Source organism: Dipodomys ordii, unplaced genomic scaffold (genome assembly GCF_000151885.1).
Source record: "Dipodomys ordii isolate 6190 unplaced genomic scaffold, Dord_2.0 Scaffold33, whole genome shotgun sequence".
In the NCBI taxonomy this organism is placed as follows: Eukaryota; Metazoa; Chordata; class Mammalia; order Rodentia; family Heteromyidae; genus Dipodomys; species Dipodomys ordii.
In genome coordinates, this window is record NW_012267249.1 from 7392804 (window position 1) to 7416549 (window position 23746).

The 23746-nt window shown below is 46.0% G+C and overlaps 2 protein-coding genes across 4 annotated transcripts in view; both read left to right on the top strand.

Annotated features, from left to right (window-relative positions):
• The window catches only part of LOC105986007 (cytochrome b-c1 complex subunit 6, mitochondrial), a 13558-nt gene extending 7703 nt beyond the window's left edge, over window positions 1–5855 (top strand). Inside the window, exons 3-4 of the mRNA XM_013016746.1 lie at window positions 275–436; window positions 5652–5855. Coding sequence (XP_012872200.1) covers window positions 275–436; window positions 5652–5684 — 195 coding nt within the window. The 3' untranslated portion in view covers window positions 5685–5855. The remainder of the gene's footprint in view (window positions 1–274; window positions 437–5651) is intronic.
• Window positions 5856–8063: 2208 nt separating this feature from the next.
• The window catches only part of Nsun4 (NOP2/Sun domain family, member 4), a 20414-nt gene continuing 4731 nt past the window's right edge, over window positions 8064–23746 (top strand). The window contains exons 1-4 of one of the 3 annotated variants that reach the window (XM_013016750.1): window positions 8064–8178; window positions 12978–13312; window positions 15899–16053; window positions 20443–20603. In XM_013016750.1, the coding sequence (XP_012872204.1) occupies window positions 8086–8178; window positions 12978–13312; window positions 15899–16053; window positions 20443–20603 (744 nt within the window). In that variant the 5' untranslated portion in view covers window positions 8064–8085. Of the gene's footprint in view, window positions 8179–11290; window positions 11469–12977; window positions 13313–15898; window positions 16054–20442; window positions 20604–23746 lie in introns of those variants that run through there. The other 2 variants (XM_013016751.1, XM_013016752.1) reach the window with 2 other exon arrangements.

Genomic DNA, 23746 nt, shown 5'->3' on the forward strand with positions numbered 1-23746 from the left:
TCAGGCCCTGCGACCGGACCCAAAAACAAAAACAAGAAAAAAAAGTAATGTTTCCAATAGATCTACTTCAAGTTTGACCAGCCAGTTTCCTTTACTACCTTGTTTTTCAGATAGGACTGAGGCTTTCAGTATCCTGTATCAGTATCTGATCGTAACTGCTTAGGTTCAAAATTGAATGAGAGACCCTATTCTTCCATTTTAGATGGCAGCATGGCTTTGCATATATATTTAGTGGATCTCCCTGAAAGCCTCTGTCTTCCTGTTTCTCTTTTAGGATCCCCTGACAACAGTGAGAGAGCAATGTGAGCAGCTGGAGAAATGTGCAAAGGCCCGGCAGCACCTAGAGGCCTGTCAAGCGCGTGTATCCTCTCGATCACAGACAGAAGAGGATTGCACAGAGGAGCTATTTGACTTCTTGCATGCAAGGGACCATTGTGTAAGTGAAACTGAAGCAGACTGTGTAAGTCAGGAGGGCCAATGCTTACAGAGGCAGGTGATATTTGGTGCTAATAATCTTTCCATGTTTGAGGCAGGCTCATCAGTAAGTGGTAAAGATTAGGCAGGATTGTGTAATTAAAATGCCTACTTCCTTTGCAGATAGGTATTATTCCTATTTTATAGATAGAAGCCAAGACTAAACACTGCTAAACATTTGGAATACTGAATTTTGTACTTTTGTGTGTGTGGTGCTGGGACTTAAGCTTAAGGCCTTGTGTATGCTAGGCAAGTGCTCTACACAACTTTGGATTGCATGAGACCCCGAGTTCAAACTCCAGTACCTCTAAAAGAAAAGGGGGGAAAGGAACAAACAAAAAACCCAACCAGGGGCTGGGAAGGTGGCTCAGTGGTAGAGCGCTTGCCTTGCATGCCTGAGGCCCTGTGTTCGATTCCCCAGCACCATATAAGCAAAAAGAAAAAAAGCTGGAAGTGGCATTGTGGCTCAAGTGGTAGAGCGCTAGCCTTGAGTTGAAGAGCTGAGGGACAGCGCCCAGGCTCAGTTCAGGCCCCATGACTGGACCCAAAAAAAAAAAACAAAAACCTGGGAAGGTGGCTCAGTGGTAGAGCGCTTGCCTTGCATGCATGAGGTCCTTGGTTTGCTTCCTCAGCACCACATAAACAGAAAAAGCCGGAAGTGGCGTTGTGGCTCAAGTGGTAGAGCACTAGTCTTGAGCTGAAGAGCTGAGAGACAGCACCAAGGCCCAGAGTTCAGGCCCCATGACCAAAAAAACAAAAAACAAAAAAACCACCAAAAATCAACCCTGACTGGGTAGCTAGTACGTGTATGAGAAGATGTTTAGTATGGGGTATAAGAGTGCTTTCCTAAGCTGGGCACCAGTGTGTTGTGTTTGTAATCCTAACTACTCAGCAGGCTAAGATTTATTGTAGTTTGAAGCCAGGCCCAGTAGAAAAATCTGTATGACTCTTAGGTCCAATTAAACACACACACACACACACACAAAGCTGCAAGTAGAGTTGTTGCTCAAATGGCAAAAGTGCTAACTCTGAACATAAAAAGTTCAAGGATAACAAATCAACCAACGACAAATGCTGGAGGGGATGTGGAGAAAGAGGAACCCTATTACACTGCTGGTGGGAATGTACACTTATACAAACACTTTGGAAAGCAGTCTGGAGGGTCCTTAGAAAGCTAAAGATTGACCTCCCTTACGACCCAGTCATACCACTTCTAGGCATCTACCCTGAACAACAGGAACCAATATACAAGGACACGTGCACCTCCATGTTTATTGCAGCACTGTTCACAATAGCTAGGATATGGAAACAACCCAGATGCCCCACGACAGATGAATGGATCCAAAAATTGTGGTATCTATACACAATGGAATATTATGCAGCCATTAGAAATGACAAAATAATGGCATTTGCAGGGAAATGGATGGAGCTAGAAGGAATCATGTTGAGCGAGGTAAGCCAAGAGCGAAGAGACAAACGGTACATGGTCTCCCTGATAAGTGGATGCTAAATCCAAAATGTTAGGTGATACGACAAAACTAACAGGACTTAAGAAACAAAGAACTCCTGCTCATCTGGTTGAACCACTACTAAATATCCCCATGCTGCTGATCACAAATATGGTATATAACATGTGAACACTGTTATATATTACAGAATGTGATAGACAATTTGCTCCAGGAAAGTTAGAATGAACTTGTGACTTAGAAATTATGTAATCACTTAATCACAATCAAAAAAAAAAAAAAAAAAGAACTTCGGGGAAGGGAGGGAGGGAGGGGATGGTAGGGGGAAAACAATGGAGGGGCTAACAATGTTCAAGAGGAAGTGTACTCATTACCTCACTCATGTAACTGTAACCCTCTGTATAGTATCCTTACAATAAAAAAAAAAAAAAGTTCAAGGTTAGCGCCCAGGCCCCAAGTTCAAGCCCTAGTAATGGCATCAAAATAAAAAAAGTGCTTGCATAGAAGGGGCCTGGGATTGATCCCAAGTATTAAAAGATGGGAGGTGGATGAACGTTGAAGAGGTTGTAGAGAAACTGGAAATTCTTCATGGCTGGTAGGAATGTAAATTGGTATAATCACTGTAGAAAACAATGTGGTATTTCTTTAAAAATATAGAGATAAGTGTGATGACATACATTTGGGAGTCCTAGCTGCTTGGGAATCTGAGGCAGAAGGTCACGTGAGCCAAGAGTTTGGTGCCAGATTGTGCCACATAGTGAATAGAGTGTTCATCTGTTCATAGCATTCATTATTCATAACAGAGAAAAGGTGGAAATAATTCAGGTATCCATCTGTGGATGAGCAAAAAATTTAAATGTGGTACATGAGAATATTAAATGTGGTACAAGAGAATATTACTCAGCATTAAAAAAGAAGGAAAATCTGACACATGCTACAAGATAGATGAAGCTTGTGGACATTGTATTGAGTGAAATGGTTTAGCCACAAGGATAATTTTTTTTTGGGGGGGGGGTCGGTTATGGGGCTTGAACTCTGGGCCTGGGCGCTGTCCCTGTGCTCTTCAGCTCAAGGCAAACGCTCTACTGCTTGAGCCACAGCGCCACTTCCAGTTTTCTAGTGGTTTATTGGAGATAAGAGTCTCACAGACTTTCCTGCCCGGGCTGGCTTTGAACCTCGATCCTCAGATGTCAGCCTCCTGAGTAGCTAGGATTACAGGCGTGAGCCACGGTGCCCGACTGAATAGGAGCTTTTTTTTGTTTTGTTTTGTTATTTTCTAGTCTCAAGGTTTGAACCTTAGAACCTTGTGCTTAGTTGGTTGGCACACTACTGTTTGAGCTATGAGCCATTCCTCCAGCCTGGCTTTTTGTTGGTTGTTTTGGAGATAGTCTTTCAGACTTTTCTGGCCAGACTAGCCTTGAACTATGATCCTCATCCTCCTAAATAGCTACAATCTATAATCTTAACATCCAGCTTGAAGTTAATCACTAAATTGTAATAGCATATGTAACCTCAAGATTGCATTCACAGACCCCCTAATATTTGAAACTTCCCCTCACTTATTTTCCCCCAGTTTCCTTAGAATATTTACCACTACCGTAAGTTACTTTGGCCAGATATGGTGGCACACATCTGTAATCCTAGCACTCAAGAGGCTGAGGTATTAGAGTCCTGAGTATTGGGCCAGGCTGAGCTATAATAGTAAAAATCTGTCTTAATTTGAAAAACAGTTACCTAAACTTGTTTACTACATTTCCTTTTTTTTTTTTTTAATGGTTATTATAAAGGTGATATACAAGGGATGGGGATTTAGCTCAGTGGAAGAGCACTTGCCTGGTAAGTGCAAAGCCCTGAGTTTGGTCCTCAGCTCTGGAAAAAAAAAAAAAAGCTAAAAAGGTGATTATCTAGAGGGGTTACAGTTAACATAAGTCAATTAGTAAATTTCTTTTTGGACAATGTCAATGTCACCCTTTTCTACCTTTTTCTTTTTGTTTGTTTTTTAGTTTTTGGTTGGTTATGTGGCTTGAACTTAGGGCCTGGGCACTCTCCCTGAACCTGTTTGTACTTATGGCTAGCACTCTACCACAGGAGCCACAGTGCCACTTCCAGTTTTTGAGTGGTTAATTAGAGCTAAGAGTCTCATGGGGACTTTTCTGCCTCAGCTGGATTCAAACTCCGATACTCAGATCTCAGCCTCCCCAGTAGCTAACCACTGCCGCCTGGCTCTACATTTCTTTCTTTCTTTTTTTTTTTTTTTGGGTCTGGTAGTGGGGCCTGAACTCTGGGCCTGGGCGCTGTCCCTTAGCTCTTCAGCTCAAGGCTAGCACTCTACCACTTGAGCCACAGCGCCACTTCCGGCTTTTTTCTTTTTGCTTATGTGGTGCTGAGGAATCAAACCCAGGGCTTCATGCATGCAAGGCAAGTGCTCTACCACTGAGCCACCTTCCCAGCCCATTATCAAACTATTTAGGGTCCGGTCGTGGGGCCTGAACTCTGGGCCTGGGCACTGTCCCTCAGCTCTTCAGCTCAAGGCCAGTGCTCTATCACTTGAGCCACAGCACCACTTCTGGCTTTCTTCTTTTTGCTTATGTGGTGCTGAGGAATCGAACCCTCAGGGCCTCATGCATGCAAGGCAAGTGCTCTACCACTGAGCCACCTTCCCAGCCCAACAGATTTAACTTCCTTTTTTTTTTTTTTTTTGGTCAGTCATGGGGCTTGAACTCTGGGCTTGGGTGCTGTCCCTCAGCTCTTCAGCTCAAGCACTCTACCACTTGTTGGCTGTACATTTCTTAAGCAACAGAGATATTGTCATGTTTATAGCTATAACTCTCATAGCACTTAGAACAATACTTGGCATATAGTAGAGTAGGTGCTTTATAAATATTTGTTGAATTTATTTTACTGTCATTGTGTTGGAAGGTACAAGTTTCTATGGAGAATTCAAGAGGGATACATTTTAATTTTTTTTAATTTTTAACTTTGTTGGTTGTGGGGTGTGAACTCAGGACCTAGGTGCTCTCTCTGAGCTCTTTTGCTCAAGGCTGGCCCTCTACCATTTTTCAGTTTTCTGTCCCTATTACTCCATTACTGGGTTTTCTGGTGGTTAATTGGCAATAAGAGTCTCACAGACTTTCCTGCCTGGGCTGGGTTTGATCTGTGATCCTCAGATTTCTACTTTCTAAATAGCTAGGATTACAGGCAGGAGCAACCAGTGCCTGGCCAGAGGTGACAGATTTGTATGACAATAGGGGTTTATTTAGAGAAACCTTACAAAAAAATGACATGTAACTTCTAAAGGAGGAATAAACAATGGAAAACATGGGAGAGATCCAGATATCAGGAATAGATTGGAGGGCTGGGAAGGTGGCTCAGTGGTAGAGTGCTTGCCTTGCATGCATGAGGCCCTGGGTTCGATTCCTCAGTACCACATAAGCAGAAAATAAAAAAGCCGGAAGTGGCGCTGTGGCTCAAGTGGTAGAGCGCTAGCCTTGAGCTGAAGAACTGAGGGACAGCGCCCCCCCCCAAAAGAAAAAAAAGATTGGATAACTTAAGAGGAGCTCATGAGGGCCTAAGGGCACGAATGAGTAAGAAGGGGAATGGTAAGAAGGGGAGTGGTAAGAGACAGACTGGTATTATTTCAGGTCATGAAGGCCCTTGGTAGCCATGATGTTAAAAATGAATTGATGCCATTCATTTCTTTTCCCCCTCTAGGTGGCCCACAAACTCTTTACCAGCTTGAAGTAAATTTGCAGACTCATCCCAGACTATCAAATGGGCAACAGGATATTAACCTTCTGGTTTTGAACATGCCGTTTCTAATGTGTACAACTATAAATTCCTGTGGACTTTGGATTCTGGTTTAGGAGCATCTATGTAATTAGTAGTGATGTATCTTAATAAAGTCCTGTGATTGCTCGCCTGCTGCCCATCTTTTTTTTGTTATCTCAATATTTTTGCAGTACTTATTGAACTTAGGATTTCACTGATGCTAGGTGTTTTACTACTGAGTTACATCTCTGGATCCTTTTGAGACAAGGTCGTGTGTGTGCGTGTGCGCGTGCGTGTGCGCACACACACACTGGTCCTAGGGCTTGAACTCAGGTCTAGGTGCTATCTTGAGCTTTTGTTCTCAAGACTAGCACTCTACCACTTGAGCCACAGCTATACTTTCAACTTTACGTTCAAATACTGGAGATAAGAGTCTCACAGGCTTTGAGCGTGGTTCAAAGTGGTAGAGCACCAGCCCCTGAGTTCAAGCCCCACAACTGACCAAAACAGTAGAAGGAGTCTCAGGCTTTCCTGCTGGGGCTGGCTTTGAATCATGATCCTCAGATCTCAGCCTCCTGAGTAGCTGGATAATAGGCATGAACCACCAGCACCTAGTAGAAAGGTCTTATTGAGTCTTTTGGCAATGAACTCTCAGACTTTTCTGCCCAGCCTGGCCTCAAACTGTAATTCTCTAGATCTCAAAGCTCCCGAGTAGCTACAAACAGGTATGTATCATTGTGTATGACTCCTTTCCTTCAGTTTGAAATTTTTTCCTTTTTTTGTGGTGATTGAACCTGTAGTCTCATGGATGTTGGGGAAGAGCTCTACCACTTAGCTGTGTCAACCATCACCTGAAAATATATGTCTTAGGGGCTTTATGTGTGTGTGTATAATATATATATATATATATAATATATATATATCCCTTGATGCCATTATCACAATTTACAAGAATTGTTCAATATTAAATGCCTAGTTCATTTTTTTTTTTTTTTTTGTCGGTCGTTCAAACAAAAGTGTCTCGTCTCAAAGGATATTTTGGGCAATTTTCTGGTTTCACTATACAGTAAGCTTTCTTTTTTTTCTTTTTTTTTGGGGGGGTCCGGTCGTGGGGCCTGAACTCTGGGCCTGGGCACTGTCCCTCAGCTCTTCAGCTCAAGGCTAGCACTCTACCACTTGAGCCACAGCACCACTTCCAGCTTTTTTCTTTTTGCTTATGTGGTGCTGAGGAATCGAACTCAGGGCCTCAGGCACACAAGGCAAGCACTCTACCACTGAGCCACCTTCCCAGCCCTATACAGTAAGCTTTCAACTGTTTAATTTTTTTTAATTTTTGGTGGTACTGAGATTTGAACTCATAGCCTTGTGCTTGCTAGACAGGTGCTATACTACCTGGCAATGTGAGACACACAGTCTTTTTAGCTTTAGTCGTTTTCTGAACAGTCTTAAGATTTTGTGCCAGCAAGAATGAACCAATATCTTCCACCTTTAGGCCTCTCATGTAGCCGAGATCACGGCATGTATCACCACATCTAGCTTATTGGCTGAGATGAGATAGGAATCTTGCTGATTTTTTGCTTGGACTGACCTTCAAACCATAGTTCTCAGTCTCTGAAGTAGCTGGGATTACAGTTGTGAGTCACCACATCCAGCCTAATTTTCTTTTTGTGCTGTACTGGGTCTTGAACTCAGGGCACGGTGTTGTCCCTGAGCTTTTGTGCTCAAGGCTAATGCTTTACCACTTGAATCACAGCTCTGATTCTAGGTTTTTGCTGGTTAGTTAGAGATTCCCCCCCCCCCACCAGTTATGGGGCTTGAACTCGACCTGGGTACTGTCTCAGCTCAAGGCAAGCGCTCTACCACCTGAGCCACAGAACCACTTCTGGTTTTCTGGTGGTTAACTGGAGATACGAATCTCTCAGACTTTCCTGCTGGGCTGGCTGTGAACCGTGATCCTCGGCTCTCAGCCTCCTGAGCAGCTAGGATTACAGGCGTGAGCCACCAGTGCTGGACCCTAGCTATTTCTTTAGTACTCAATCACTAGCTCTCAGGCCTCCCCGGCCACCCCCAGCTGGGTTAGACGCCTCTTTTGGAGTCCCTCGCACTTCTCCAGGCATCTGAGAGGAGCCAGCATTCTGGAGGCCGGGGCTGCTCTCTTTTCCAGCACTCTCCCCTCCACCCCAGTCCCCAGCCAGCGGGACGCGGTCAGTGGCGCCCGCCGTGGGAACCGGGCCGCGCTGGTGGGCGGGGCCTGGAGAGGGAGCGCCTCCACCTTGGCTCCCTCCCTCCGCCTCGGCTCGCTCCGGTCCCGGGAGGCCCGGAACGCCTGAGTCTGCCGCCGTGGTTCCCGTCGGAGTCACCGGCGGCGCACACCGCCATGGCTGCTCCCGTGTGGAGGCGTGCTGGCGACCTGCTGAAGCGTGCGGGCTTTGCGCCAGTCCCGCGGCGACACCGACATAAAAAGAAATGGGTAACGGGGTCGGAAGGAGGGCGTGTGTAGGGGGGGAAGAACCGTCATGCCTTGCGTTTTCTTGCTTTTGCTCCTCGCCGCCCGCTCGCACTCCTGGGCCTTGCCCGCGGCCCCGCCCGGAGCGCCGTCCTCGCCGCTCTTACGTCACGGCCTCTTCCGGCCCGTTTCCTCCTTACCCGGCTGCGTCCCTGCGGTTTTAGCCTCTCTTGCTTCTGCCCTCCAGGTGTCGGTGCTCCTCTTGACTCCGCCCCTTTAAGTTACGTCATCGCCAGAGCCCTCTTTCTTTCCGTTACGTCTCTGCCTGGTGGTCTTTCCTCGAGCCTATCTTTCCCTAGCCCCCCCCCAACCCCCCCCCCCTTCCCTCTCCCCTCCCCTCTCCTTCCCCCCCTCTCCTCCCCTCCCCCCCCTCCTCTCCTCCTTCCCATGACCTCTTCTCCTCCTTTCCTTCTTGAACTTTCAGCCCAGACACCCTCACCCCACGAAAAATGTGACTTGCCTTTTTCTCCCGGGGTTCCGTTGCCCCACGGGAAACAGTTCAGCCCTGTTCTCACCATCAAGTTACCTCTGTCTTCCGGGAAAGGTTGCAGCGACCACCTTGCCCACCCTACCGACCTTTCCTCCAAGGCCGGCAAAAGGTGCATCGACCCCCCTCGCCCCAGAGACCCTTATGCTTGCTCCACTTCTCCCTGCCCTCCCAGACGGCTCCCTTCCCCACCCCCACCCCCACCCTCTTCTCCCTCAGGGAGATGTTCTTTTGAGCCCTTCTCCCCACTCCTTGGAAAGCTCTACTGCCAAGAGCCTAGCATGTCTGGTTCATCGCCTCAGAGCCCTTGTTCTAACCAGCGTAACCTTCTGGGGTCACCCAATGTCCCTCAGCAGAGTGCTTATTGCAGCTGGATTAGCCCCCCACGACCACAGCGACCTTTTCTTCGAAGCCCTGGCATTGACCAGCACGCTTATCTCTGTTACTGTGGCTCAGTGATTTCCCCTCCCCCTACTCATCAGCCCCCAATAACCAGCCCGGTGATCTCTCCTCAGCTCATTCATGTGCCCTTGGAAACTGGCCCAACTATTTCACCTCAGGAGGCCCAGGGAACTCCTCTTTCGCCTGCTCTTCCTCCTAAACCCCCAGTAACTGTGCTCACATTTTCACCTCCTCTTGTTCATCGGGTAGTGGAAACTAGACCTATCATCTCCACAACTGTTTCTCACAGGGTTTTGAAAACCGGGTCTGTGATCTCTCCTGTGCTCCCTCAGTGGTCCTCAGGGAGAGGTTACCATGATCCTCCTCTCTCCTCAGTGTCTTCACCACCTAATGGCAACCTTTACTGTGGTTCACTTAAACCTCCAGACTCTGATGAACCCAGTCTACAGCTTGATAGGCCCTTTGGAAAAAATTGTGGCTCTTCACTTCCTTCTCAAGCAGACAAGCCTGGTTTTCCCAGCTCACTTCAGGAAAACACTTTACATTACTCCCATCTTTCTGCAGAATCTCACATCTCTGTCCCTGGGAACCGGTACTGTGCCATCAATGTAACTCCTGATAATACTCGCTCTCCTAGCTCATCCCAGACCCAGGCTGCCAGCAAGCCTTGCTTTGAGCCCTTTGTCTCCTGGGAAGCTGGTGGAAACTCTTACCTCTTACTAACCCCAAGCACTGTGATTTCCGTTCCTCCCTGTCCCCCAGAACCACCTCTTTCTCACTGCCCTTATTCTGCACTGTACTTCCCTTCGCCCCTGGGCAACCAGTTTATGGCCCCACCCCAGTCACCCACTCAGAGAAGCTATAAGGAACCTCCTCTCCCTAATCCAGTACCCCCCCAAATGAAATCTCCCAAATTCTCAGAGTTAAGACAGCCACGCATGCTCCACAGATGTAACTCCCTAATTAACATTCCTCAGCACACCTCTCCTCAGACCAAGCCCCCCATGGTCAGCATCTCTCCTCCGACTCCCTCCCAACCTTCTGGCAGTTCTGATCCTTCTTGTACTCAACCATCCACCAAAACCCCTTCAAATAGTTGTCCCAAAGAATCTCCCCCTAAAGTTACCTTAGTACCCACTGTGGTACCTGGAGTCATTGAAAGCGTTGTCCCTGGATCTCCTCCTCACTGCCTGCCACATGATCCTGCCTTACTCAATAATTATGCTAAAGGTAGTCCCCAGGTACCCTGCAATACCCATCACTTCTCCGTGCTTCCTTCCACCTCCTATCCATGCCCACTTTCTAGTTCCCTCAGCCACCCTGCAGACTCCCCTCATAATCTCCCTGTGGCACCCCCATGTTGCACATATGGTGTTCCCAGAGGCCCACCCCTACTTCACTGCAAGCCTGTGATGCCTCCTTGTTCAACCCATATCTATTCTTTTATCCCTCTGAGAACACCCTTTGACCCCCAATGTTTACCCATTGTCCCCCGAACTCGGCCCTGCCCTAATGTTCCTTGTGGCCTTCAAACCTATTCTGTGGCCTCTCAGGGGCCCTGTAAAGAATCTCCTCAGGTCCCCTACAGCTGTCATTTGCCTTCAGCTAAGACTTCTATCTGTAACACTAATCCCAGCTGTAGTTCAACAGTTATCAGTGTTTTCAGTGACTGTGAGAGTAGTGAGAGCCAGAACAAACTTCAGAACGGGGACAGAAACCAGGATCAAAACAAAAATCCCAGACATGGCAAGAATCCCCATCGTAGCAAAAGTCGGAGTCGAAGCAATAGTCCTCACCAAAGAGTAATCGAAATCCGGACTGGTATTCCCAAGGTTAGCACTAATCAGGGCGAGAGTGAAAATCACAATGGCAGAAGTCAGAAAGAGAGCAAGAGTCCTCACAGTAGTAAGAGAAAGAATCTTCCCAATGACAAAAATCAAGGTCATAAGAAGAATTTCCACCGTATCAAAAGTCATGGTCAGAGCAAGAGTCCCCAAGTAACAACAAAGGAGTGTCTGTGCAAAAATCCTGACCAGAACAAAAATTCAGGCCAGAGCACAGTCTTGGACAATAACAAGATGGCTGACATTAACAAGCATTCCAGCTGCAGTGACCAGGACTTCTCAACTTGTGGATATCTCAACTGATACCTTCATTTCCTTTTTAATCTACCTTTATGCTCTTCAGATCATATTCATGGTCCCTCAATGCTCTCCCCATAGCAGTCATCCTAGAAATCCCTATTTTGGCTTACACTGAAGGTTCTTATCACTGAAGGTGATTATCCAACCTTCCTGGGGTCTGAGAATTCACCCCAAACAACTTTCAGTCCTGTGATTCTGAGCATTATGGTGCATGATCTTAGGTAAGTTACCTTTTCTCCCATTTTGCTATTAAATGTGGAAAGGTTTTTTTTTTTGTCATTGTTTTTGGGTATTGTACGGCTAATAGATATGAACAGTTTTGGGGAAATGGAATTGTACAGAGGAAAGTGTTTTGTTTTTGTTTTTGCCAGTCCTGGGGTTTGAGCTCTGTGCCTGTGTACTGTCTCTGAGCTTCTTTTGCTCAAGGTTAATACTCTACCACTTCCAGATTTTTCTGAGTAGTTTATTGGCAATAAGAGCCTCATGGACATTCCTGCGTAGGCTGGCTTCCAACCTCGATTCTCAGATCTCAGCCTTCTGAGTAGCTAGGATTACAGATATGACCTGTTGGCACAGGAAAGTCCATGGTAGTGGTGGTGGTCGTCATGGGGTGCTGCCCCTGAGCTCTTTAGCTAAAAGCAAGTGCTCTATCACCTGAGCCACAGAGCCACTTCCAGTTTTCTGGTGGTTAATTGGAGATAGGAGTCTCATGTAGTTTCCTGCCCGACTGGCTTTGAACCATGGTCCTCAGATCTCAGCCTCCTGAATAACTAGGATTACAGGCATGAGCCACTGGCGCCCAGTTTTTTGTTTTTTTGGTTTTTTTGGTCGGTAATGGGCTTCAACTCTGGGCCTGGGTGCTATCCCTCAGTTCTTCAGCTCAAGGCAAGCACTCTACCACTTGAGCCACAGTGCTACTTCCGGTTTTCTAGTGGTTTATTGGAGATAAGAGTTTCATGGACTTTCCTGCCCAGGCTTTCTTTGAACAGCGATCCTCAGATCTCAGCCTCCTGAGTAGCTAGGATTACAGGTATGAACCACTAGCGCCTGGCTGTTTTTTGTTTTTAAACCCCAAACTTCCAGCCTTCTATAGACTCTCCTCAAGTACCCTCCCTTGTGCTCCCATTTTCTTAAATTCCTCTGTTCCATCCTTGCAGTGTGGGGGATTGAACCCAGGGCATTGCACATGCTAGGTAAGCAGTTTTAACACTCAGGGGCAGCTAGTTCAAGGCCCAGTCCCCCCTTTTTTTTCTCTCTGTCTCTCTCTTCTCCTCCTCCTCTTTTTCCTCCTCCTCCTCTTTCTCTTCTTCCTCTTCCTCCTATTCATCTTTTTCCTCTTCTTCCTCTTCCTTTTTCTCTTCCTTCTTCAGACATTTTCTTATTATGTAACCCAGTTGGTCACCTACTTGCCATGTAGCCTGAACTGGCCTATGCTTCTCCTGCTTCTGCTTCCCAAATGCTGGGATTATAAGTGTGGGCCATCCCATGTAGCTGTATGCACCCTTATTGATGACCTCTCCCCCATCATTGGTGTGAAAGATAGAGCTTTCACAATCCTGAAATGTTTTCCTCCCTACCTTCTTCAACAGGCAGAAATAATATGCAGAGGGAGGAGTGGGGCTAGGTGAATTCTGAGTTTACCCCTACACTCTGAGGTATTGAGGGGAGTCAGACAGTAAGAGATAGAGACAAGACTGGGAAGATCAATAAGCCTGCTTTTTCTCTTTTAGGCTGCTACAGAGCCCAAATTCCCTGCCAGTCGGCTGGCTCTACAGAACTTTGATATGACTTACAGTGTGCAGTTTGGGCCTCTTTGGCCATCAATCCGTGTCAGTCTTCTCTCAGAGCCAAAGTATGGTGCACTGATTAATAATTTTGCTGACTGGGATAATGTGAGAACTAAGCTGGAGCAGCTGAGTGCCAGAGACTTTGTGAATGAAGCCATCTCCCATAGGGAACTGGAGCCTGAGAGTCGCCACTCTGCAACCCCATTCCCAGCTTGCAGTCCTAATCTCAGATGCTTCACTTTCGCCAGAGGAGATGTCAGCCGCTTCCCTCCTGCCAGGTACTATCTGGACCCACGCATGGCTCAGGCTTTCCTCAGTGCCTGCCCGAAAGGGGCATCTAGGGAACTAGCTCCTGTCCTTGGTAATAAGAATCATAATATTGTTATTTCTGGTGTGCTTATGAGACTAGACATTTATCTAGATGCGATGCATGTTACCCCTGCTTGTTCTGTTAACAACTTGTGATAGTAGGTAAAATTACTCTTCTTTTGCATTTGAGGAGAAACTGAGACACAAAGAAGTAAAGGTATTACTTTAAAGCCTTCAAAGAATAAAGTGGTACAGTTTGTAGTTAGACCCAGGTAGTCTAACCCCAGAACCTGCATTTTCAGTCTGTTCTGCTCTACCTTTTTCTGAGCAGCCACTGCATCCTCTGTAGTTCAAATGCATATATTATTCACAGTTTTTTTTGTTTTTGTTTTCCAGTTCTGGGACTTGAACTCAGGGTCTGGGTTCTGTTTCTGAGCCTTTGTGCTCAAGGCTAGCACTCTACCACTTAAGCCACAGTGCCACTTCCAGCATTTTCTGTTTATGTGGTACTGAAAAATCAAATCCAGGGCTTCATGCATGCTAGGCAAGCACTCTACCACTAAGCCACATTCTCAGCTCATAGTCACAGCTTTTTTTTTTTGGTCGATTGTGGTGCATGAACTCTGGGCCTGGGCACTGTCCCTGTGCTCTTCAGCTCAAGGCTAACGCTCTACCACTTGAGCAACAGTGCCACTTTCGGCTTTTTCTGCTTATATGGTGCTGAAGAATCGAACCCAGGGCCTCATGCATGCAAGGCAAGCACTCTACCCCTGAGCCACCTTCCCAACCTATATTCACAGCTTTTTAATTAAATATTTTTTCTTTTTGCCCTCATAGCCACCTACCAAAATAAATAGGATAGGTAACCTCATGGTACCAAAAACCTATTTTTTTTTCTGCTTTTGGGACTTTGAACTCTGGTCTGGGTGCTGTCTCTGAGCTTCTTTTGCTCAAGGTGAGTGCTCTACTTCTTGAGCCACAATGCCGCTTCTGGCTTTTTTGAGTACTTTATTGGTGATAAGAGTCTCATGGACTTTCCTACCCAGGCTGGCTTTTAACTTGGGATCCTCAGATCTCAGCCTCCTGAGTAGATAGGATTATAGGCATGAGCCACCTGTGCCCAGCTCTAAAGAACTGTAGTCTCTTGAGTTCAATGTGCATATACATGAAGTTGAATCAGAAAAGACTGCAGAATCAGGTACTCAGTTGTGCTACAGAATTCTAGACAATGAAGCCAGATGTTGGGCATTGCCATAATCCCAACACTCAGAAGGCTAAAGCAGATGGATTAAGAATTTGAGGCCACCCTGGACTACATAGTAAGATAGTAGAGAGGGAGAGGGACAGAGACAGAGAGAGAAAGATCACTCAATTTATAATCAACATTGAGGGAAAGATCATTGAAGGACTGATTTGTTCTATAAATATTTATACCACATTTTTTTTTCCTGGTCTTGTGGCTTGAACTCTGGGCTTGGGTGTTATTGCTGAGTTGTTTTTCAAGACTAGTGCTCCACTTCCTGCTTTTTCTGTGATTAATTGGAGATAAGGGTCTCACTGACTGACTTGCCAACCCAGTCTGGCTTCTAATGGTGATTCTTAGATCTCAGCCTCCTGAGTAGATAGGATTACAGGTGTGAGCCATTGGTACCCAGGTGTTGTACCAGGTTTTTAAGTGCCCAAGTTACTGGTAAACAAACCCTCATAGAATGTCTAGTCTAGTGAGGAAGACACCTGTTAAATAAATCTATTTATGCTGGACATGCCTGTAATCCTAGCTATGTAGGAGGTAGATATGAGGATAATCATAGTTTCAGGCAAGCTCTGACAAAAAGTTAGTGAGATCCCCATCTGAACAAAACAAACTGAGCATGATGATTCAAGTCTGTAATCCTAGCTAACAGGGAGGTATAGGTAGGAAGGCTGAAGTCTGAGGTCAGTCCTGGGGGATAAAGCAAGATGCAATCTGAAAAATAACTAAAGCAAAAAAAAAACTTGGGGGTATGACTCAAATAGTAGAGTCATTACCTAACAGATATGAGGTTCTAAGTTCAAACTCAGGACCAACAAACAAAACAAAAACCTGTTCACAATTTTAAGTGTTATAAAAGTACAAGGTGCCATGAAGTATTTTGTGTGTGTATGTGTGTGCCCGTACTGGGCCTTGAACTCAGGGCCTGGGCTCTGGACTTGGACTTTTTGCTCAAGACTGACACTGTACCAATTGAGCCACACCTCCACTTCCAGATTTTTACAAGTTAATTGGAGAAAAAAAATCTCATGGATTCTTGCCTTGGTTTTGAACCTTGATCCTTAGATCTCAGCCTTCTCAGTAGCTAGGATTTCGGGCATGGTATTGAGGTTTGAACCTAGGTCCTTAGACTTAGTAGACAAGCACTTATCATTGGAGCCACACTCCAAGTCCTTTTGCTTTAATTATTTTTGGATAGGTTTTTGCCTAGGTTTGCCTCTGCTTCCCAAGTAGCTATGTTTATAGGCATGCTCTACCACGCCTGGCATGACCTAGAATTTGAGAGTAGTCTCCTTTCTTTCAGACTTGGCAGTTTGGGTGTCATGGACTACTACCTAATGGATGCTGCCTCCTTGCTGCCTGTCCTGGCTCTTGGCCTACAGCCTGGGGACACTGTGCTTGACCTGTGTGCAGCCCCTGGGGGAAAGATGCTAGCATTACTTCAGACTGGCTGTTGTCGTAAGTCAGGGAGCTGGTTTGTTGGGCAAAGAGCACTGTTCACCTAGGGCACATGGAATATGGTGAACTTAGAGGTTGCAAGGTCAGAGGGGCAAAAGTGCTTGCTAAGTACATATATTTTTTTGTTGTTTGTAATTATTTCTTCCTTGTCTCTGTCATTTATCAAGAAAGATTGCTGACAAGGCCTCTGAAGGCAGATTACAACAGGGTTCTGCTAAATCAATCATGTGATTCTTCTCACCTTTCCTCATCTGTTTACTTTGTCTCTTTAGATTAAGTTTCATTTCCTTGACCTACCAGCTAAAATAAAACAGTAAGATCTGGCTGTAGCCACTATTTATAGTTTTATCTTTCACTCTTCCCCAAGCCTCATGAGCATCAGCCACATCCTGCTACTCTGTTTCCTGAATAAGCCTTTGCTCACATTCTCTCTCAAGAATTCCTCTACCCCACCCCAGGTGGGTTGTCTAAAATCTTTTATCTTTCAAGCCTCAGCTCAAGTGCGCCACCTTCAGGAATTTTTTCCTCATAGTCTCTGTTGGCCATGCCAGAAATGATGCCTGTACTTCACCATGAGCATTGCCGGTTACCACTGTTAACACACTAGCCTTGCCTCACAGCTTTACTGGATGTGTCATCTCACTGTTCAGGATTATTGATTGCTGAGGGCAGGCCCAAAGTCTTACTTATCTCAGTAGATTAGGCCAGCCATGGCCTGTGTACTGTACATGCTTGGTTTAGCTATCTACCAGCTCACATCCTACCTTAAACAGAAATACTTCTCCTTGGGGCCTTGAGAAATAGCCACAAGGGACTGTGATTTTTCAGATTCAACTAGAGTGCAGCCAAGCTTTGCTTTTTTTGGGGGGGGGCGGGGGGAGAGGTTTCGGTCATGGGGCCTTAACTTGGCCTAGGCGCTGTCCCTCAGCTCTTCAGCTCAAGGCTAGTGCTCTACCACTTGAGCCACAGCACCACTTCCGGCTTTTTTTTTCTGCTTATATGGTGCTGAGGAGTCGAACCGAGGGCCTCATGCATGCAAGGCAAGCGCTCTACCACTGAGCCACCTTCCCAGCCCACGGCTAAGCTTCTCTTGCCTTGTGCTCAAGCCTTTGTGTTAGGCCTGAATTCTTTTCTTTCTGGTGGTGGTGGTGGTGGTGGTTGTTCTTCTCTTCCTCCTCCTCCTCTTCTTCTTCTTCTTCTTCTTTTTTGGTTAGTCATGGGGCTTGAACTCTAGGCCTGTGAGCTCTTCAGCTCAAAGTTAGTGCTCTACCACTTGAGCCACAGCACCACTTCTGGCCTTTTCTGTTTATGTGGTGCTGAGGAGTTGACCTCAGGGCCTCATGCATGTGAGGCAAGCACTCTTACCGCTAAGCAACTCCAAGCTCCTTCTTCCAGTTTTTATCAGCCAGCTTATACAGTGTGGGTGGGGGATGAGGGGGTTGCGTGCGTGTGCGCACGCACAGGTGGGTTTGGACTCAGGGCCTTTTGCTCTTTTCTTGGCTTTTTTTGCTCAAGGTTAGTGCTCTGCTATTTAAACCACACTTCTACTTCCAAAGTTTGTACAGTTTGAATTTAGCCTCCAGCCTTATGGTAGACCCATGGATGACTCAGAGAGCTATTGCATTTGGCTCAACCTTCTGCGAATCCAGAGAGAGAAGAGAAAAAGAAGTTGATGTGGGATTAATGAATCTAATGAGGAGAGTTCTGTTCTTCTTGAAGGAAGATGAGTGAAGCAAAGGTTACTTTGAAGAGGAAGAACTTGAGCTAAGAGGAGGGACACAAGGTCAAAGGAGAAGTAATTGAGAATTACTATTCTTTTTTTTTTGTGTGTGTGTGTGGTGGGGTTGGGTCATGGGCCTGAACTCTGGGCCTGGGCGCTGTCCCTCAGCTCTTTAGCTCAAGACTAGTGCTCTACCACTTGAGCCACAGCGCCACTTCTGTTTTTTTTTTCCTGCTTATGTGGTGCTGAGAAATTGAACCCAGGGCCTCATGTATGCAAGGCAAGCGCTCTACCACTGAGCCACCTTCCCAGCCCGAGAATTACTGTTCTAAGGTACACTGAATACTAGCACCTTTCTTGCATCCAGATACTCACAGGAAGATAAAATCACATAATTTCATTGCAAGAAAAGAACTTCGAGTTTACCTTATCTACTCTCCTGTTCTTTGGATTGGAAAACTTGAGTTATAGAGAGGTTACAAAACTTAAATTTTGCAAGAGTTGGAGGTGGTTTATAGCTACCTGAAATTTCTTCTAGAACAGAGAGTCTGCTTTTTATTTCTTTGCGTATCCTCAAAAGTTGGGACATTTCTTTACAGGAACACTAAGCTGGTTCATAATGGTAACTATACCTGTTAAATAAGGTATGTACTCTCTAGTTCTTCACCATGACTTTCACCCCTCCTTGTTACTCGTTGATCTGAGACTGAGTTTTAGCTATCATGTATCATCGAGTTGCAGTAATATTTCTCATGTACTGGATTTAAGAATAAAATGAGATGTTTCTTTTTTTTTTTTTGGGTCCAGTCGTGGAGCCTGAACTCTGGGCCTGGGCACTGTCCCTCAGCTCTTCAGCTCAAGGCTAGCGCTCTACCACTTGAGCCACAGCACCACTTCCGACTTTTTTCTTTTTGCTTATGTGGTGCTGAGGAATCGAACCCAGGGCCTCAGGCATGCAAGGCAAGCGCTCTACCACTGAACCACCTTCCCAGCCCCCAGTGAGATGTTTCTTGAAGTCATGTCTGTTAAAAAATAAAATAGCCAAACACCAATGGCTCACATCTATAATCTAGCTACTAGAAACTTGCTAAGTTTTCTTTGTTTTTGCCAGCAGATAGACAGACAGACAGACAGACAGACAGACAGACAGACACACACACACACACACACACTTTACTAGTTCCTATATTGACTCTGAGTTCCCCTATTTAAATGGGTAGTTTATCCAGGCACTTATGCATGTAATCCTAGCTACTCAAGAGGCTGAGATCTGAGGATCTCAGGAAAGCCTGCCCAGGTAGGAAAGCTCATGTGACTCTTTTTTTCTTTCCCCATCTGTCCTGGGGCTTAAACTCAGGGCCTGGGAACTGTCCCTGAGCTATTTTGCTCAAGGTTAGTGCTCTACTACTTGGACCATAGCTCCACTTCTTAGTTTTTTGAGTGGTTTGTAAGAGTCTCATGGACTTTCCTGCCTGGAAAACCACAATATTCGGGCATGAGCCCAGTGAGGAAATAAATTTTAAGTGGATAATCTGTAGTATCTACCAAAGATGAAGAGAGCCATATGTTTCAATAATAGTTTCAGGGTACTGGGGGCATACATTTGTAGTCCTAGCTAATCAGGAGGTTGAGGCAGAATCACTTGAGCCTAGGAGTGTGAAACTAGTATAGTCAGCACAACAAGACTGTGTCAGAAACCAAAAAGCCAGGAATGGTAATACACACCTGTTATCTCAGCACTTGGGAGGCTAAGACTGGAGAATAGTGAGTTGAAGGACAGCATAAGCTATGTAATGAGACTGTCTCAAGAAAAAAGGGGTGGGGTAGGGATAGGTGGGACGGGAATAGGAAGAAGACATGTTTTTAAGAAATAAATAGTCTGGGCTGGGAAGGTGGCTCAGTGGTAGAGCGCTTGCCTTGCATGCCTGAGGCCCTGGGTTTGACTCCTCAGCACCACATAAGCAAAAAGAAAAAAAAGCTGGAAGTGGCGCTGTGGCTCAAGTGGTAGAGCGCTAGCCTTGAGCTGAAGAGCTGAGGGACCGCCCCAGGCCCAGAGTTCAGGCCCCACGACCGGACCCAAAAAAAAAAAAAAAAAGAAAGAAATAGTCTTAGTGTATGCTGGTGGCTCACACCAGTAAACCTAGCTACTCAGGATACTGAGATCTGAGGACATGGTTCAAAGCCAGTCGGGCAGGAAAGTCTATGAGACTCTTATCTCCAAATAACCACCAGAAAACCAGAAGTGGCCCTGTGACTCAAGTGGTAGAGCAGTCACCTTGAGCTGAAGAGCTGTGGGACAGTGCCCAGGCCCAGAGTTCAAGCCTCACAATTGACAGAAAAAAAAATACTTTTTCTTAATCTGCCCATCTGCCTGCCTGTCTGCCTGCCCGCCCTTCTTCCTTTCCCCCTTCCTCCTTCTCTCCTCCTTTCCCTTCCTCCCTCCCTTGCCCCTTCTTTCTTTCCTTCCGACCTTCCTTCCTTCATAGGTAGACTGGCCCTTGCCAATCTTTACTCAGAATAACTCATTCAGGGCCATGTACATAATAAATCAACATTCACCCTGAGGCCTGCATAGACTAGGTGTACCTGAGTATTGGTCTCACTCTCATCACCATTGCTAGTGCAATGTTCTGTTGGTTCAGGGGTCTGAATCATCTTTATTTCCACAGGCAATATTGCTGCCAACGATATCTCCACTTCCCGAACAGGCAGACTACAGAAGGTCCTTCAGAGTTATGTACCTCAAGAATCCAGGGAAAGGAATCAAGTTCGAGTCACCTCATGGGATGGCAGGAAGTGGGGAGAACTAGAAGGGGACACTTACGACCGGGTGAGTGGTTCCAGACTGAAGAGATCTATTGAGATAAATGTGACCTCTTCTCCTGGTCTTGGGCTCCAAGCCATCCCCTGTTTTCAGTATGTAGGGATGCTTCTGGACCTGGCCAGTTCTGCATAGGTGATTTGGAAAAAATACCTGGGTGTAGAATTCTCAGTTCAGCTTAGATGACTTGTTACTATTCTGTCTTTATTAGAGACATATGGGACCTAAGTGCAGGAAAAAGTTAGTAGGCATATTTATGTTATCTTTCAAGTCACATGGAGATAAGTATAAAGAACTGTTTTTTGTACTGGCACTGAGGCCTGAATTCAGGACCTCAAACTCTCATTTAGCCTTTCACTCACAGTTGACACTCTATTGCTTGAATCACATGTCTACTTCTGGTTTCTTTGCTGGTTAATTGGAGACAAATAAAATCTGGGCTATTTTTGAACCTTGATTCTCAGATCTCAGCCTCTTGAGAAGCTACGATTATAAGCATGTGCTATTAGTACCCAGCAGTTATTTTTTTTTGGGGGGGGGTCTGGTCGTAGGGCCTGAACTCTGGGCCTGGACACTGTCCCTCAGCTCTTCAGCTCAAGGCTAGTGCTCTACCACTTGAGCCACAGTGCCACTTCCGACTTTTTTCTTTTTGCTTATGTGGTGCTGAGGAATCGAACCCAGGGCCTCAGGCATGCAAGCAATCGCTCTACAACTGAGCCACCTTCCCAGCCTCTAGGGAAAATTTTTGAATGTTAATGCAGAAACCAGTAAAAAATTCAGAAAGTTTATTTTTATTATTATTTTTTTGGTTGTGGGGCCTGCATTCTGTGCTTGGGCGCTGTCCCTCAGCTCTTCAGCTCAAGGCTAGCGCTCTACCACTTAAGCGTCAGCCCCACTTCCTGCTTTTTCTGCTTATGTGGTGCTGAGGAATCGAACCCAGGGCCTCATGCGTGCAAGGCAAGCGCTCTACCACTGAGCCACCTTCCCAGCCCCTAAAATTCAGAAAGTTTAAAAGAGTGAAAATTTCTTTTTTATTCCTATACATAGCCCTATAGTTCCTCTCCTTGGTACAACCATTTGTGTTTGATGTATTCAGATATAAATGTGTGTGTTCAAAAAATAGGAGAGGGTGGCTAGGAAGTTGGCTCAGTGGTAGAGCGCTTGCCTTGTATGCATGAGGCTCTGGGTTTGATTCCTCAGTACCACATAAGCAGAAAAAAAAAGCTGAAAGTGGCACTGTGGCTCAAGTGGTAGAGTGCTAGCCTTGAGCTGAAGAGCTAAGGGACAGCGCCCAGGCCCAGAGTTCAGGCCCCACAACTGGACCAAAAAAAAAAAAAATAGAAGAGGGACTGTATAATACTCATTCTTTAGACCTTTCCTCTTACTTGGTTTGTGGAAATTGCAGGGTGTTTCTTCTCTGTCTCTCTCTCTTTTAATTTTTGTGCTAATACTGGGGCTTGAGCTCAGGGCCTCATGTTCTTGCTTAACTGTTTTACTTAAGATTGGTGGTCTCGAGCTAGGCGCCGGTGGCTCACGTCTGTAAGCCTAGCTACTCAGGAGGCTGAGATCTGAGGATCGCGGTTCAAAACCAGCCCGGGCAGGAAACTTCGTGAAACTCTTATCTCCAATAAACCACCAGAAAACCGGAAGTGGTGCTGTAGCTCAAGTGGTAAGGCGCTAGCCTTGAGCTGAAGAGCTGAGGGACAGCTCTAAGGCCCAGAGTTCAAGGCCCACGACCGAAAAAAAAAAAAAAGGTTGGTTCTTTGTCACTTGAAGCACAGCTATACCTTAGGCTTTTTGCTGATTAGTTGGAGATAAGAGTCTTACTTTTCTGCATGGGCTAGCTTAAAGCCTCGATCCTCACATCTCAGCCTCTTGAGTAGTTCAGATTACAGGTGTGGGCCACTAGCACCCTGCCACAATTTTTCTTTTTATATGCAGTTTTGGATACTCCTTTGTTTATTCCTTTAGATTTCCCACTATTCACTTGATTTGTTCGTTTTGTGTGTGTGTGTGGGGGGGGGGGTCATGGGGCTTGAACTCTGGGCCTGGGCACTGTCCCTGAGCTCTTCTGCTCACAGCTGGCACTCTATCACTTGAGCCACAGCACTAATTCCAGCTTTTCCTGTGTTTGTGGTACTGAGGAATTGAACCTATTGCTTCATGCATGCTAGGCAAGCACTCTACCACTAGGCTACATTTTCAAGCCTGAATCACTCCTTTTAAGTGTTTTGTTTGTTTTGTTTTTTGGCACTATGAGGTTTGAACTAAGGGTCTCATACTTGCCAGGCAAGTGTTCTACCATTTGAGCCATGTCATGCCCCAACCCTTTTTTGTTGTTGGTGGTGGTCCTAGGGCTTGAACACAGAGCTTGGGTGCTGTCCCTGAGCTTTTCTGCTCAAGCCTGGTACTCTGCAACTTTGAGCCACAACTGTACTTCCAATATTTTGGTGGTGGGTCTGGGAAGGTGGCTCAGTGGTAGAGTGCTCGCTTTGTATGGATGAGGGCCTGGGTTTGATTCCTCAGCATTACATAAGCAGAAAAAGCCAGAAATTGCGCTGTGACTCAAGTGGTAGAGTGCTCACCTTGAGCTGAAGAGCTCAGGGACAGCACCTGGGCCCAGAGCTGACAAAAACAAACAGACAAAAATGAAACAAACAAAAAACCCCAAACTTCCAATATTCTGGTGGTTAGTTGGAGACAAGAGTCTCATAGACTTTCCTGCCCAGGCTTGCTTTGAACAAAAGTCCTCCTATCTCATCCTCCTGAGTAGCTAGGATTACAGGCATGAGCCACCGGTGCCCTGCTTCTTATTCTAGCACTTTTTGTTCTAATTATTTTTCAGTTTTACGTTTTTTTGCCCAGGCCAGTTTCAGACTGCCTGCAATCTTCTTATGGAGCTGGGATAGCAGATGTACTACCATGTACCATGCTGGCCTGTTTTTTTTTTTTTTTTCTTTCTGGTCTTGGGGCTTGAACTCAGGCCCTAGACACTGTCCCTTAGCCTCTTTGTGCTCAAGGCTAGCACTCAACCACTTGAACCACAGCACTACTTCTGGCATTTTCTGAGTGGTTTATTGGAGATAAGAGTCTCAGTGGTATAGCACTTGCCTTGCATGCTCGAGGCCCTAGGTTCGATTCCTCAGCACCAC